At 41.2% G+C, this 13,248-nt stretch overlaps 3 protein-coding genes across 3 annotated transcripts; 1 reads left to right on the forward strand and 2 right to left on the reverse strand.

The window, feature by feature from the left end:
• Positions 1 to 247: 247 nt before the first annotated feature.
• Positions 248 to 2,506, reverse strand: EAE97_000131 (uncharacterized protein; the record flags this gene model as incomplete). Its single annotated transcript, XM_038870641.1, has 1 exon — positions 248 to 2,506. One exon carries the CDS (start codon positions 2,504 to 2,506, stop codon positions 248 to 250), a length of 2,259 nt encoding a protein of 752 aa, XP_038738002.1.
• A 6,618-nt stretch (positions 2,507 to 9,124) lies between these two features.
• Positions 9,125 to 10,810, reverse strand: EAE97_000132 (uncharacterized protein). The gene is made up of 3 exons (XM_038870642.1): positions 10,622 to 10,810; positions 9,696 to 10,562; positions 9,125 to 9,643 (listed from the first exon to the last, which is right to left on the reverse strand). The coding sequence occupies exons 1-3, from the start codon at positions 10,734 to 10,736 to the stop codon at positions 9,291 to 9,293; spliced, it is 1,335 nt and encodes a 444-aa protein (XP_038738003.1). The 5' UTR covers positions 10,737 to 10,810; the 3' UTR covers positions 9,125 to 9,290.
• A 577-nt stretch (positions 10,811 to 11,387) lies between these two features.
• On the forward strand, positions 11,388 to 12,691 carry EAE97_000133 (uncharacterized protein; the record flags this gene model as incomplete). Its single annotated transcript, XM_038870643.1, has 3 exons — positions 11,388 to 11,664; positions 11,839 to 12,089; positions 12,180 to 12,691. 3 exons carry the CDS (start codon positions 11,388 to 11,390, stop codon positions 12,402 to 12,404), a joined length of 753 nt encoding a protein of 250 aa, XP_038738004.1. The 3' UTR covers positions 12,405 to 12,691.
• Between the last annotated feature and the right edge of the window lie 557 nt (positions 12,692 to 13,248).

Genomic DNA, 13,248 nt, shown 5'->3' on the forward strand with positions numbered 1-13,248 from the left:
TGAAAATGAGTCGTGCCTTGGTGATCCGGCAGTTGGAAGATTCTACCGTGAGTGTGTAAGAGGGAAGTTCGATTCTTTCTATCTCCATATTTTGTCGCGTAATGCGATTTTTTGTTTGTCACTTCTCGCCAAATGTTGTTGTTCAGTAATCCTTTCATTTTCGTCTATCCGGTTCAAGGTGATTCAAAATGGATGAAACGCAGTTGAGTTATTTATCTTGAACAGAATCGTGGTTGCTATAGACAAATCATTCCTGCGCGTCGCCATTTAAAGTTTGACTAGAATTATTTCCTTCTCCATTGCCTATATTCACAAGCCCGAAATCTTTTCGCACAACCTGAATTTGTGGGTCAGACCCTTTTATAAGAATGGCAGTGATCTCCTTAGACCTCTCCTCCATCGCGTTGGCGGTAGGTTTGCACCAAAACTCTCTGTTTGATCCTCTCATGATCAATGCCAGCGGTGAGGATTTCCATATTGGTACTTGCTGTCTATCCATAACGACAATCACTGCCACGAGACAGACTAGTGAGAGGACTGCCAATGTTGCTGGAAATGCTATCCATAGCCATTGAACGCGCAAACATGTTGCATAGTTTAGAACTTTCCCAACAGCAGGATCTGAATAGTTATTGCTTCCATGCGTTCGTATCCACGCTGTGGTTATGTCTGATACATTTGAAAATGTTTCCTCGATATTTTCAAATTCAATGTAGCCGCTGTCATACAAGTCCAGCATCATTCGAGGACCAACCACGTCAGAAAATTGAGTATGCCTTTTACCTCCTTCTTCAATACCGGGCCCTTCCATAATGCCCGTGAACGACTCTAAACTCAACACATCGCGATTAAAACTGCTGCCCACCACATTAGACATGAATCCAAAGCTGTTCATGGTCATATCTGTCATGAGATACAAGCAACGGTGTGAGGAAAGAGACGAGACTAGATCATCTTCGACCGGAGACGGGCTGTGAGACCTGTTAAAAGGAAGCCATTGTGAAGAGCTGTCGATATTATAGCCTTGTTTTGACAATCCACCTCTTTCTCTTTCCGATATACAATGTGTATCAATCATTCCTATCCAATTGTTATCGCTAGCCTCGAATCCATCATCAAGTCCTGGAATGAAACCCCAAGGGTCAATTGCGCTGCTAGAAATTAATTGTTCAGTAAGCCGAGTACCGTTAATATTCGCCTTGTAGGTGCGAATACACGCCTGTAGCGAACATACAGCTGCACCGTATCCTTGAAGCCGCCAAGGATTTGATGCTATTGTCATATTAGGATATATCCAAGGTCCCCCAAGGTCTGATTCTCGTTTAGTTGGATCTATGGTCCTCGGAACTATGATATAAATTTCCTGACAGCGACGAGCTAAATTGCTGAAAATTAACGATGTGGCAAGTGTGTTGTGCATGGGACCCGTAGAGCTTGATGTCTCGTCAATTGTCCTGTTTATCCAAAAACCTGCCCATGGGGCTTCCTGGTCAGGAGGATATTTTCCCACGTAAAGACTAGTTGTTGCAACAGAGCCTAAAACTCCAGCGCAATATTCTGTTCCAGAAGTAATATTAATGTTTGTCTGTTTATCATAACAGGTAGTCTCGAAGATGAGTTCATCCGATATGTCTTCACAGCTGCTGCAGTATGCCAATGATCGATATGTATCTGAAAATGTGCAATTTCCTGTTTCGCACTGCCAGGTCATCCAGTTCTCCGGGGTGTAAATAGCAGATTTAATTGGTAACCCGAGAGACATGTCCTCGTCCTCGAAGATTTGAAAAAGGTCTACCTGATTGGTTCTGGGCAACGTCGCGTTGCGATTCGGTAGTGCTATGCTGCAATCGTATGGCATTACCACTTGCTGGATCAAAGGGTCAATGGCAACGGCAGCTATTAGTATTACGGAACCAAGTCCAGTCAGCGGATTCCGAATATGTTCAGAGCAAAGCAAGTGGATAGAGCCCCATGGCCCACGAGTTGCTCCATCATAACAAACGACATCGTAAAGTGGACGATGGGAAGAAAACCAAAACCATTGAAGTTGTCCAATGCATGAAGCGACAATGAAAGTCAGACACGTTTTGAACACAAGACCATAGATAGATAGAAGTGTGTTGATCGATATTTGGAATGGCCACTCTGGCAAAGGTTTTCCTGCATTGGGGTACAATGTCGCGACAATAATGAATGGACAGGCAATAACAATAAGGCTTGCAAAGAATTCCCACTTCCAGTCAACATAATACTCCATCAAACGATGGCGAATATCATGGACTTTCGCTTGGGATCGCGATGAGATTGATTTTATAGCTATGTCTGATGTACGACTGCTGGAATCGAGAAGAGAAGATGCATCACTGAACGAGGAAGGAAGTTGTGGTATGGACCCAAATTCGTGATTTATTGGTTTGGTGTAAGGCCGAGATTGCCGTCTTAAGCTCGGTGGGGTGAGGTCGATTTCGCCGAAATCTAGGCTGGGGAGGCTCGGATGATTTGACATTAGATTTTCAGTGCTCTGATTAGACATTTTGAAGAAAAATCAAAGTTTGAAAGAAAATTAAAAATCCCACAATATCAATTCAATCTGGAGGTTGAAAGAATCAATTAACGAATTCAAATTAATCGTGAGGCTTGAAGCAAACGGTGACCAAATCCGAATTTATGCGTAGTGTGGCCCACGTCCGTCTTTTAATATGTGGTCGATAAGTAAGGGCGTAACGGCATTGCAAGAATGTTCTCCCAATCAGAGCAAGAAGAAGTGAAATACGTTTTCTCTCTTGAAGATATATTCCCCCTTGAATGCAGGAGAGGGGCGTAGGAATTGTATAGACTTTGCCGCATAAGATTTCCCAATGGATTTATCCTCAATGTAACCTTACGGAAGTGTGCCCATTCCAGGAAAAGGGACATGAAGCTGCACCTGTGAGTGGACGGTCGGGGCACATATAAGCAGTCAGCAATTTAATCTTTCTTTGTGTTACGGGAGATGATTTCCATTCACAATGGTACCTATTTAAAGATAATCAATTTTACGAAACACAGCCTTGAAGATGAATTCATGGAGTTGAAAGGCGAAGTAGGTTTGATTCGTATTATCACGTTTTGTGAGTGCTATTGACAAAACATCTTGGTAATGATTTATTCTGGACAGGATCGAAGTGAAAGCTCTTAAAAATGTCTATACTACTCGACTAGAAAGGCATCGTCAAGTTATTCAATTCTTCAAGGTCAGTATATAAAGTCTGGAAGTTTCTCAAATCTAGAAATCAGCCCCTCAACCTTCCCTCAGTTCAATGTTTTGTCGAATAATGACATTGGTTTCCCTGTTTCTTCATTCTTTATCTATATAATTCGCTCATATTCTCATTGATTATCTCTTAGTTCAGCTTGCCATTCGGTTAGAGAAGATATTTAAGAAAGCCACGATACCCCCCTTATAGTGCACTTCCGTTCCTTTCTCTCGAATTTCTGATGGCTCCCTTGAAATTCCGGGCTGCTACAACATGAATTGTATCAAGGCTTCGAAGCACCTATTCGACAACAAATAACTCTCGGTAGCAATAACAATACTGCATATAAAATCATTTGCCTTCACAATCTCCACTTGCCTAGTTCTTAAGCCTCGAGCTAGGTCCAAACTCGCATTACCATTCCAATCCCTTGGCTATGATCTCAAGAAATTAATTCGGTCTTGTAATGGTCATCGAAAGCCTAGGAGAAGCCCTGAAAAGTTTAATTTTCCCGACCATGGAAGCTATTAAATATCCGGAGACATTTTTGGCGAATAGGCTAATAATTGACGTTAGTTAGTTGCCCGAGGAATTATTAAGCGTAGATTGTTGATCCAACTTTGAATACCACCTAACTACTCGCTCGATAGAATTCGTGTGAACTGCAGGCGCGGTATATATCCACCATTTGAAGCTTCTCATTCTGCCTTAACAAGCCTATATATCCATAGCTATCGTCTTTGTTATCATTGAAACCTTACTTGGCATGTATATCAGTGGCTCAAAGACGATTCTCCTAAGACGTATATACGAAGAGAGAGCTTGGACTTAGCGATCCAGATTCGAGCTTTATCATGTACCAATTTGTAAAAGCGCTTAAGTGGAGCTTTAGAAACATGTGGTTCATTGTGAAAGTTACTAGCATAGATGTTAGATGGTGCAATATGATGAGAGTGATTTCATCCACCAATTTACAGTGAAGATACTGCTAAATGGTGAGAATACGCACAGAAACTTGACTAGAAATAGCTGGCATAGAAATCGACACTGCTTAATGAAACTGACGAAGATTAATTGCGAGTCGTTTTCGAATGTATTCGTCGAGTAAAAAGTAGTTTCTCTACGACAAGAGAAACTAGAGAATATCGAAATCTTTAGTACCCAAATTATTTTACGGATCTACAACATTTCAACTAAATCAAGTCGTCATTACTACCCCGCTCCACTGACTGCAGGGTAAGCCACCTAGTCGGATTGTTTTTATTCGCATACATATCTCGTTCCAACCACATTGCCATGTAAACAGTATCAGTCCCAAGAACTTACAGGCCTGGGAAAAAAAATCCTCTTAAATCCGAAGGGCTCAAGAATGGGTAAGACTCGGATTTATACAGGGCTGAATGTTGTCTGCGGCAAGAGGGTGATATAAGTCAGCGCTAGATGCAGAAATATCCATATTTGACTGGCAAAGCGTGAGATAGAAGAATTTGATAACAGCATCTATCAATAAGTCAAAAATAAACTAATTTAGCGACAGTGAAAATGGAAAGCGAGGATTTTATCGAAAAGGATATAACACAGCTGAAAACTTTAGACCATATTATTAACACCCGAAAAGCTACACAAAATCTAAGGAAGATTGTAGTCGATTGGAGAAAAAAATTCAAATTCATATTGGACTTCAAGTACTGAATCAAATGCGCTTCCTGATAGAAAGAAGAACGTTGTTCATCTCAGTTCTTAAGTACGTCCCAATTCTCTACAAAGCGGGCCCGCTGATTTAAGCGAATGAATCTAAATCCAATCATGTTTTTTCCCAGAACTATTGTGTTCAACTGAGACTCCCTCTGATAGTGCGGATCTGTAATGATTTAATTGAATTTCCCGAATATCCCTGCTACCCCGCTTCAAGGTCACTCTTACTGCTTCTCATTTCGTTGTCGAACCTGACCCAAGGGAATTCTAAAATGCCCCGCAATAGCCTGCCCCACTCTTCACTTCATCCTATCCTCCCTCCGTCTTCCAACTTCATTGTATATATAGACCGAATAATCTTAGTTGCCCAACTATCAAGATGTGAGATAAAAGTATGAGGAAGCATATTATAACATTGAGGGATGCTTGAAGAGTTTCAATCAGCACGCATTGATATTAAGTACCGACTTTTCAATCTAAAGTCAGGAGGGTTTACGCTCGAACAATGATTGTCGAAATGAAGATTGTGACGTGAAAAAGATGATAGTGATTATTAGAAATTTGCGACAGTGCTCATAGCTGATGATGATGATAAAACCATTTTACAGGCAAAAAAAACTTTGTCCTCATACAACAGTAAAGATCCACGACGATGAAAGAAAATGCAAGGTCAAAAATTGATGGATAAGAACTTCACGCATGATTTGTCCAACACAAACGTATCTTCAATCCACGGACACACATCGCATATCCTCATATCCTACGCTTGATCCTTTACTTGAGAGTAGTAAAAGTGCTCCGATCGCAGAAAAGACCTCATACCCTATCTTGAGGGCGTTTCCCAAGAGCTGCGTATTCGGTGAATAGATCAACAATTGATGACCCGATTTGTGGATCAGGATATTTAGCTCAGTCAATTAAGACCAAAGTTTTGAAAGATGTAGATATATTCACTACCCAACCAGAATTTAGGGACCGAGAAGTAGAAGGGGAAACATTGATTCTATCTTCTATATAAGCCACGCACAAACCAGACACTACTCATTGGATAGGCAGTAGAGATCAGCTTTTACAGGCTAGAAGGGCTTCATCAAATCTCTACAGATCATGCAACAATAGAAGAAGTCCCACCAACTACTTCCAGAAGGCAGGGTCTCTCCGTCACTCGCAAAGAATTCTCGTTAAACTAAGCGAGATATTTGAACAAAGGACAACGATTGTCGTTTCTTGATGATCAATCTTTGTGAATGACAGTAGTTGAGAACGCAATCACAATGAATAACCGATTTTCGCAACCAGTGAAAAGATAAATACATTCGACAAAGATTGCAAAGCCGACAATTTTTCACAAGCCCTCAAAGATTCCGAGCAAAACTGCCGCGATGCGAGTGCGACCCCACAACTTGACGATAAGAAATGAAAATTTCAAAGCATCAATTTTGGAACAGTTTTTTCCGTGAGCTACTTCTAAATCGAAGTTTTAGAAATCAAAAATTCAATTATTTGTATTTCGTGATCTCCCAAAACGATCCCCGATATCTCCATTTTCCCTTTCCGGAACCCAAGACTCTTAGATGATTGTGAATATACAACACTGAACCAATTTTATTCTCCACAACATCATATTTGAATTGAATCACTGCTGAGTCATCTAATCCGAGCAGAGTTCGTCCCCCTTGGGACGTTCAATTGTGTTAATTCTCACTCTATATCCTCTGGATTCCTGAACTTACTCACCTGACTAGATATATCATAACCAAAACTTAGCTTCTTGTATGCCTGTCTATTAGAATTATCAAGTAACTGAAATCTCTATAACGTTACAGCCAAGTTGAAAATGTAAAAATAATGAATACAACCCGCAAATATACAAGACGCTCTGAGCATCTTATCCCAACATATAAAAACAAAGGATCGCATATGAAGGACATGCCTAGCGCCTTTACCCAGATTGACATTTTCCATTTGCGAGTTTCCCCCTTACGTTCTTCAAAGCTCTCAATCTTAATCTCATCTCCACCAACCTATCTTCATCACATCATACCCAACGTTCCACTCGCCACCCCCTAAAATTCACTCCCACCAACCGACGCATCCCGCTCAAACCCTCCTCATTTCCACCTCCGTACTTCCATATAAAATCCCCAACTATCAAACCCTAAGATAAATAGTCTCAAAAGAGAAACGTCGTGGATCCAGGTGGTAACGTCAAACGATATTTTACCTGCTGTCTCAAGTCTTAATACAATATCCCCAGAATGAACTAGATCCCCAGTTTTACGGAGATGAGAAAAAGTCAGTTTTTTTAATGTAATTCTCGAGAGTGAAGACTTTTAACGGCGATTAAAAATCTGATACTACCACACGCAGCAAGAGCGCATGGGAACAACCGAGTTATCCAGTAATTATCGACAACAAAACCCCATCCTCAGTCCCACAATCTCCCCCAACCCCCCATCGAACTCTCTTCACCATGAAATCATACCCGAACTCCCCCCCAAACAGCAAGCAAATACGCAACCCAACATCACTGTATGCCCTACATGCCCTAGACCATTCTTCTTCCACAATATTATCGATCTACCCCCGTTCTCCAATGATATTTATATACTCCCCTCCAGCTCTCCCCGTATTCCCCAAACAATACATCGACTTACACATTCACTCCCGCTCTTCCATTCCCCTTCTCCCTTCTCCCTTCTCATTACGCGACTCCCCATCCCCTGATCACCCACCAATCACCAACTGCAGCCAGAAACCCACCGATACAACTCAACTCAGCTTACACACACACACACACACACACACACATACCCCCCCCTTTCCACCCAGCCAAATATAAACCCCCTCCTCCTTCCGATTTCCATATCGCCACCACCAAAACAACCAAGAACCTAACTCAAAGCCACATAGAATTACATCCGTACATAATCTCTCACATCAACCATGATGTATAAAATAAGATATCAAAATTAAATTCGAGATTTCCTCTCAAGAATTTACTAACCTAGAAATTAGACAGCTGGGGTATTTTATGGCTAGGTATATTTTATATGATATTATATTACATTTCTAATAATCAGATCGGAGAGGAATTTTATTGTTGCTGTTTCTGAGATTGTAGGACATGGGAATGGTATAACACAAGAACGACAACAAAGATCTGAAAAACGAAAATACAGAATATCACATTACAAACGACAACAAACCAGACTAAAGCCAGCCTCTTACTCTCAAATAAAAGAATGATAATGGAACCCCATCACACACACCTCCTCCATCCTCAAACCCTCAAGCCCTCGCACAAAAATCAGCATCAATCATCTGATTCAACTTCTCCTTCACTTCAATGCCGAGAGTGTTAATCTCCAGAACCATCTTCCTTTTTATATCCAGAACACCATACTGCAAGAACTTCCAAAGATTCAGATTTCCACTCTTCACTCTCCCCATTCCACTCCCCCCTATCCACAATTTCCCTTCCCGAAATACAATATATCAAATGATTTATTATGATCTGGTCACTCGATTTCTTGGGTCCTCATGTATTCATTAATCACGCATTTAGATTTAGAGATTCAATTTCACAGTCACGATTTCATCTCCCAACCCAATCCACAAAAATCTCCATTCCTATCTCTTCATCATCCCCTTTCTTCACTCTACTCCTCTCCACTCCCATCTACCCCCCTTCATCCATCCCTTTATCCCCTCTCCTCTCTTCTCTTTCCCCGCCCCTCTCTTTTGATTCTTCTCTACCTCCCTTTATCCCCTCTCTATCCTTTTTCCTCACTCCATCCCTATCCCCAAATATTCCATTCTATCTTCCTATCTTCCTATCTTCCATCTCCCTCCAATATTCCCACACAACAACAAAAAGTTTCAAGTTCTAGTTTCCAACTTCACCCTCTTCACCCTCTTCACCCTCTTCAACCTCTCCACCCTCTTCAATCTTGATTCTTTACTTTAGTCACTTCAAAATTTATCTTCCCATATCCTAAATCCCATATCCCATATCCCATATCCCCAATCTGATATATTAATATCGCCATTACCATCACCATCACCATCACCATCACCATCACCATCACCATCCCCAACTTGAAGTAAGAGAGATAGAAAAATCAATAACAACAAAGATAAAAATATAATTTGCATACGGAGAATTTGTAGAAGGCGAGACGAAATGGAGATGATGCACTGGGAAATTCGCAGGAAATATGGCTGGCACCGCGACCAATACATTCTCCTTGATTTATTTATAAATTCCTCTCCATGTAATTACCAAGAAAAAGAGATGATCGTATATTTCATTAAAAACTTCTAAATATCCTTTACCATCCCCCTTTTCTAGTCCACTTAATCTTCATTACCCAGAAACTTTCTTGGGTCCAAACTGTGAATATCTGCACTCTTTGCTTCCCCTTCAAAAACAAATTCACTCATCAATTTTCCAGTTGCACAACTATTTTGAATACCCCAACATGTATGTCCTGCTGCCAAGAAAAGTCCTCGAATACCCGTATGTCCAATCAACGGACCACCACCACTACTAGCTAATGGGAGATAACATGCTTGTCTGGCTAGCACTTTACCATTGCGCAAAGGATCGGATATAGATCCTACGTAATCCAAAATATCATCGCAACTAGATTCATCACATACGACTAAATTTGAAGATTTAGGAAGAGGAATTTTCTCATCTCCTTCGCCTGTACATTTATTGTCAGTACAATTACAATGAAGAAGAGAAGAATTACATACCACAAGCATATACTGTTCCATCAGGTCTAGCATACATCTCTGGATTGACCATCTTATCATGTTTTCTCTTCTTCGCTCCATCTTCACTTTTCCTTCCAAATCCCTTTGGTAAATCAATTTCTGTAAAGACTGCCCAAGGAGTTACTTCTGCTTCAATCACAACACTATGCGCTCTTTGTGAAGTGATTGGTGCTTCTGGCCATACATGACTGGTCCAAGGTCCGGCAGATAATATGACATCATTCGCAGGTAACATGTGAATATGTTTCGTCTCTTTATCTTCATATGTAACACCCTTCACACTATTGCCAGTATAATCAATTGCGGTAACCGAACCATAAATAACCTCGACTCCCTTTTCCACCGCCAAATCTGCCATTGAAGTTGTGAATTGATATGGATGTACTTGTGCGGTTGTCTCTGGAGTTCCCATTTCCGAATACCATTTTATATTATCATTTTCGAACCAATCTAACGTCGGTGGAATATCATCTCCCTGGTATTTCTTTTGTTTCTTCATATCGGTTTTGGGTAACTTTTTCCACGCTTCTCCTTCATTTTCCGTTGGTTCTTTAGGATCAGCTTCCGAGATAAGTCGTGCTTTGGCTCCTATGGAACCACAGTGTAATTGACGATATCCCCATCGTTTGGCCCCATCATGTTCTTTTGCAAGTTCGGCATGAAGTTTGTATGAAAGTGGTACAATTGATGCGGGACGTGCCCATAATGCCAGTAATCCACCAGCTTTTCCAGAAGCTGCTGATGCGATGGATTGAGCTTCGATGATGGTAATTTTTGTTGTGGAGGGGTTATACGAGGGGTGGCGAGTGAGGTAATAGGCAGATGTGCAACCAATAATTCCACCACCTATTGAGAGTTAGGATGATAATATAATATGACAAATGAAGAAACAGAGAATAACATACCAATAATTACAATATTTCTCTTCTTTTCCGCAGGAGAAGGTGGTGAAGTTGCCGTTGCTGTAGCCGTTGCCATTGCCATTGTTTTAATCAAGTGCTCGGATTGTTTCTTAAGCATAATAATGTTTATACAAATAGAGTTTCACGATGGACAGGTACTGAGTGACCGTGAGCCGTGCTGTGGTGGGTGTGGTGGGTGTGGTGGGTGGGTGGGTGGGTGGTAGCTTGAGAGAGGCGTGAGAAAGGCTTGAGCTTGGAGTTAGATAAGACCCTTATCTTAGCCTAAAACGTTATAAGTTACTTTTACTTAGTCAGCTGATGGAGTAGTCAGCCAGCCGACCACTGGAGGTCTACCAGTGGACGACTAATGACAATAAGTCATCAACTAGTCATATATCCCACGTGAAAATACTCACTAGCGACTAATGTTTGATGCTTTTTTGCCGGCTTCACCATAACGCTTTCCACTTCGGCATTCCCCGCTATATCTACTAATCTAACCTCGGAATAAATATCGGTGTCTCCACTTTATACTCAGGTAAACTCTAAATATTGCTAATTTGGACCAATGAACTCTCTCCATTTGCTAATTTCTCAACGGCATGAAAATAAATCCGAAATTCCTTCCCTTGCCTCAAATTCCCACGCTCTAACCCCCAAAACCTCTCAGACCCCTCATAATCCCATACAAAAGCTGTACCATCTAGACCTCAAGAGCCTTCACTTTCTTACAAATATTCCCTTTCTTCAAACGTCATCCCACCTCTTTATGATACCAATACACTTTCAATCCAAAGCGATTCGATCCATACGATTCCTTAATAAATCCCACTTCCCCTCACATTTCCAATCTTCTTCCTTCTCTTCTCTCTCATATAACTTCGTCGCATTCTCTCGACGAAGTACCTCCTCATCATCCAATATTTGGACATCACGCAAAACAGATTTAACTTTCAAAAAACATTCTCAAAATTACGTTCAGCAACATATCAGAAATATTACCATGTCGTCCGCAGCTACCATTTACGAGTTCGAACCTTTGAATAGTATGTATTCCTTTCCGCATTACGTTGCATTGCATATCATCTCACCGCATTCCTCACAATCCCATCGCATCGCATCGCATCCCATCGCATCCCATTCTTGCATACATCCTACCCCTCATGTTCGCACATGGGTACTTCTCACAATCGTCATACTAACCACCCATCTCCTTACAGAAAAAGGCGAACCAACTCCCCTCTCAGAATACAAAGGCAAAGTCCTCTTGATCGTCAACACAGCTTCCAAATGTGGTTTCACTCCTCAATATGAAGGACTCGAGAAATTATACAAAGATATGAAGGAGAAGCATGGTGATGATTTCGTCATCTTAGGTTTCCCTTGTAATCAATTCGGAGGTCAAGATCCAGGTTCGGATGAGGAAATTCAAAGTTTCTGTCAAATTAACTATGGTGTCTCTTTCCCAATTGTATGTTCTCTGCATTCCTTCTTCGGGTCATGACAACCCGTCTATTCTCGATGTTTGATCAATTGGAGTTCATATTAACAATTGCCACAGATGAAGAAAATCGACGTCAATGGCGATAATGCCGCTCCTCTCTTCCAATGGCTTAAAGCAGAAAAACCAGGTCTCCTCGGTCTTCAACGTGTCAAGTGGAATTTCGAAAAATGGTTGGTTGGTAGAGATGGAAAGGTCAAGCAAAGATGGGCTTCCACAACTAAGCCAGAGGCTTTGGAGAAGGCAGTTACAGAGGCTTTGAATGACGCCAAGTCTGAGCTTTAGAGGAATTTGAAAACTGTACGGGTGAATGATTGGTTGCAAAGAAGATGAGAAGTCTTTTGGACATTTTCAAATGGGTTTTGCTTGCTTGGTGTTTATCATTTGAGGTGGAAATCTGATTAATTCGCGGTTGTGAATTTTGTATGCGGGGATTATACCATAGAATAAGAAGCTTTTTTGATTTGAATAAGGGGTTGTTCTTTTTTGCTTGTGCTGGAAATTATGTGTATGGTATGCTGCTTTGTCAAATCATTTATCCTACGTGACTTCCTCATTTAGATAATCCGAGGTAAAGAGGACGGGTTCAAAGTGAACCCCTCTCTCCCCTCCCCCTCCATTCTCTATTCTTTTATATAAATCTCCCATACTTTCCAAGACACAGCAAGTCATCGAAAAACGGGAAGATCACGAGGTAGAGTCTTCTCATTCTCAGTATTGTTTATTTTCCCTGCAAAACTATGTTTGATATCGAAGATTGAGGGGGGTTTTGGTAGGTGGTTTACTAGGAGGTAGTTTACCAGGAGGTAGGTAGTGGTGTTTTCTTTTGGGGAGGGGTGTGGTGAGGTTTGTTGGTTGTGTTAAAGGTGGTTGTAGTTGTGGTGAAGGCGGTGGTGGTTGTAATGTTTAGGTGATGTTTAGGTGATGTTTTATGAGATTTTAATAATCAGTTTTGAATGAGTTTGAATTGGATTTGAGAGGATGGAGAGGGGTTGGAGAGGATAGAGAGGGGTTGGAGAGGATAGAGAGGGGTTGGAGAGGGGTTGGAATATAGTTGAGGGATGGGGATGGGGTTATATATAAGGATTGTGAGGATTGTAACAAAAGCAAGGATAATAAGAAAGAGAAA

Source organism: Botrytis byssoidea (genome assembly GCF_014898295.1).
Source record: "Botrytis byssoidea strain MUCL 94 chromosome Unknown BBYS_001, whole genome shotgun sequence".
NCBI lineage: Eukaryota > Fungi > Ascomycota > Leotiomycetes > Helotiales > Sclerotiniaceae > Botrytis > Botrytis byssoidea.